The sequence below is a fragment of the Myxine glutinosa genome, chromosome 7, assembly GCF_964187855.1.
Source record: "Myxine glutinosa chromosome 7, kmMyxGlut1.1, whole genome shotgun sequence".
In the NCBI taxonomy this organism is placed as follows: Eukaryota; Metazoa; Chordata; class Myxini; order Myxiniformes; family Myxinidae; genus Myxine; species Myxine glutinosa.
In genome coordinates, this window is record NC_136267.1 from 18,454,595 (window position 1) to 18,458,304 (window position 3,710).

A 3,710-nucleotide genomic window follows, 5' to 3' on the forward strand; every position below is an offset into this window, starting at 1 on the left:
ACACACATAAACACACACACACACACACACATGAACAAACACACACATGAACACACACACACATGAACACACACATACATAAACACACACATACATAAACACACACATACATAAACACACACATGCACATACACACACATGCACACACACACACACATACATAAACACACACACACACACACACACACACACATTAACACACACACATGAACAAACACACACACATACACACATGAACACACACATACACACACACACACACACACACACACACACACACACACACACACACACACATAAACACACACACACATGAACAAACACACACACATACACACATGAACACACACATTCACACATCTACTATATAAGAGAGCAGTTGGTCTGTCTGTCTGTGTGTCGCAATTTTTCTCAGACTTGGCTGAACGTCTCTTCGTCGAACGTTCAGAGGTTTATCAGTGAGTGCCTGGGAGTGTTTTAGGCAAAATAGAAATTTAAAAAAAGTTTGTTGTTTTGGATCTTTTCAAAATCGCTTGCTAGTGCCTAAACCTTTTTAGGCACTAGCAAGTTCAGAAAAGTACCTTTTTGATTAATGACAGTTATAAACAAGTACACATTCGCATAAATAAATGCATAAATAAATACAAAACAATATCCAGACATTTGAACACAAATAATCAAACAATACCGGAAGCGGTCAAAGTTGGTGGTAAGGCTTCTTCTTCTGCAACCTGAACGTCATCGTACTTAACTCAGAAACGTGATGAACGGCACATTCATCAACATATATTCAACGAAAAGGTTAAATGATGATTTGACATTTGTGATGGATTCTGATATGGATGTAATTTCTTTTCCCTGATATTTTCCCACATTTCAAATATGTTTGTTGTAAAATCAAGGTCTCACAACAGCTTTCTCCGAGTTTAATCTGAATCGATCTCGTACAGCATCTAAAAAGAATAAATGGCAACAATCATTTCTCTTTACGAATAAGCATTGAGAGTATACATCATTTTGGATGCGCGTAAGCAAGCTTCATGCCAACGAGATTTCTCACCTTCCTAAATAAGCATATCAGTGTCTCAGGTCTCCGATGTTAGGTCTGACCGACTCTCGCAATCGGCGAGTGGATATTTATGAGTGCTGTCGTGGCCAAACAATGTTATTGCACCTGGGCTAGCCTAGTTGTCTACGTTTTACTACATCCTCCCAGAGTTCTAAAACTTTGCAAGCAGGCCATTTACCTATTCGCGTAGCACTAATTAGCAAGCGAGTATACAGAATGCGGGAAAACATGTAACACCTATTAAGGAGTTACTACCAACCGAAGCACACCGGTCGTCGACTTTCTCTCCCGTGCGGGTTTGATACACGTCTGAGCTGCCAGCAGGTGTCTCTAAATCTTCCCCAGTCGAAGTGCGAATTAACTCAGGTGTCTGAGATGGTACGTCAGTCCCGATTGAGTCGTGCGACCGATGAGGAGGAGATGGAGGTCCGACCGTTAGAACCTCCGTACTGCATATAAGTCCGACCTCCGTACTGCATATAAGTGCATATAAGTCCGATGGAGGTCTGACCGTTGGAACCTCCGTACTGGATCCAGCCTCATCGGCTTCCCCGCAGGGAGCGAGGTGTCGCACCGACAACGTGGTTTCATGACCGTCGGGCATTTTGACGTGAGCGTATTCCGGATTAGCATGAAGGAGCTGTACCTTGTCAACAAGCAGATCGTATTTACTTGGTCGCACGACACGTCTGACATAGACCGGTCCGGGTGTGGAGATCCAAGCGGGCAATGACTGAGCACTACCTGTTCGACGCTGATAACGAAATAGACGGTCATGAGGAATTTCATTTGTAGTGGTACACAGGAGAGATCGAATCGCATGTAGTGCCCCTTGCAACACCCAAGTCCACTTATCCAACCCCAGTCCTCGGGTCTTGAGCCAGAAGGTAATGGCTCTCCATATGACACCATTTAATCTTTCTATCTGTCCATTCGCCTGCGGGCGATATGGCGTAGTGCAGCTGGAAGCAATATTCCGCTGCAGCAGAAAGGCTCGCACGTCCTGAGACATGAAAACAGCGCCCCGATCGGTATGGATGGACGCAGGATAGCCGAACATCACAAACAAGAGCCCCAAACAGCGAATGACCGACCCAGAAGACATGTCGTGACACGCGAATGCGAATGGAAATCGAGAATACTCATCAATAATTGTGAGAAGATAACGATACGAGCCAGATGCGGGCAGTGGCCCTTTGAAGTCCATGGCCAATCTCTCCCATGGCCGACTAGCTTGAATCAAAGTCCCCATGTCAGGTTTATAGAAGCGCGGTTTAAGTTCTGTGCAAACAGGACACTCGGCACAAACGACGAACACCCTCCACAGAATAGGGCAAGTTTCGACAACGCACGCAATGGACTAGACGTGTTACTCCCGGGTGACAGCGAGTCGTGAAGTTCACGAAGGTCCTCACCGGTGGTGAGACCCGTACACACGCCCGGCCTGGATAACACATCCGCAGCTAAATTCTCCCTCCCAGGGTGATATGTGATCTTGAAGCTGTAGTCAGCTAGCTCGATACACCATCGAGTAATTTTCTCCTTTTTAATGCGCTGAGCATGTCACACATCATACATGAATGCAACACTTCATTGATCTGGAATCACTTCGAATGTTTTGCCAAGCAAATATGACCGCCATCGTCGTATTGCTTCTACCATCGCGTAGGCTTCCTTCTCGACCGCTGAATGACGTCTCTCAGCATCTGAGAGGGTACGAGAGAAGAAGGCGACTGGTTTTCCCCCTTGAGACATGGTTGCTGCTATGGCACAGTCGGACGCGTCGCTCTCTTCGACAAAGGGTATGTTTTCGTCTACTGAGGAGACTGCTGCATTAGCTATGTCTAGCTTCAGCCCTTGAAAAGCAGCCTTGGCATCCTCGGTTATGGGGAATGTTTTGCAATCAACAAGGAGACAGAGCTTCTTGGAGTAATTCTGGACCCAACGTGAATAATGTGCAACAACCCTAGTACTCTTCTCAAGGACGCACGATCATGCAGCGCCGCCATGTCTAGCAAAGGTCGCAGACGCTCTTTGGTGGGAGTTATCTTCCCTTGGGTCACTGTCTACCCCAGAAGATCAATCGTCCTTACGGAATAGCGACATTTGACCTCGTTGAAAGTTACATTATACTGGCGCGCGACCGGTAGGAACCGCTGCAGATTAGCGTCATGGTGGGCTTGATCTCGACCACATACTGTGAGGTTACCGAGGTACACAAAGACATCAGTTAATTGCTCTTTGGCAATTACATCATCAATCGCCCTTTGAAAGCACACGACTCCGTTAGTTACGCCGAAGGGCAAATGCGTGAATTGGTACAGCCGCTGTCCTGACTCGAACGTCGTGTAGGGTTTGTCGTCATCACTTATAAGAATCTGGTGGTATGCACTGCTAAATCGACCGTGCTGTAAACAGTGTATTGAGCGACCTGTTGTACCAGCGCATCTAAACCCAGAAGTGGGTAGGCGTCCAGCTGCGTAAATCCAGCTGCGGAAAAGTCTTCAACGAAACTGGGCGGGTGAAAAATTGTTACTGACGCACATGGGAGCAGGTGGGGAAGGGAAAACTTTTCGACAAACGAAACGTGTGTTGGAAATAAAGTAGAATAAAAGGAATTATGGGACACAGCCCCTTATAC

The 3,710-nt window shown here is 46.4% G+C and overlaps 1 protein-coding gene across 1 annotated transcript; it reads right to left on the reverse strand.

The window, feature by feature from the left end:
• Positions 1-978: 978 nt before the first annotated feature.
• LOC144892780 (uncharacterized) lies at positions 979-2,481 on the reverse strand. The gene has a single exon (XM_078781113.1). It carries the CDS (start codon positions 2,319-2,321, stop codon positions 1,266-1,268), a length of 1,056 nt encoding a protein of 351 aa, XP_078637239.1. The 5' UTR covers positions 2,322-2,481; the 3' UTR covers positions 979-1,265.
• Positions 2,482-3,710: the final 1,229 nt, after the last annotated feature.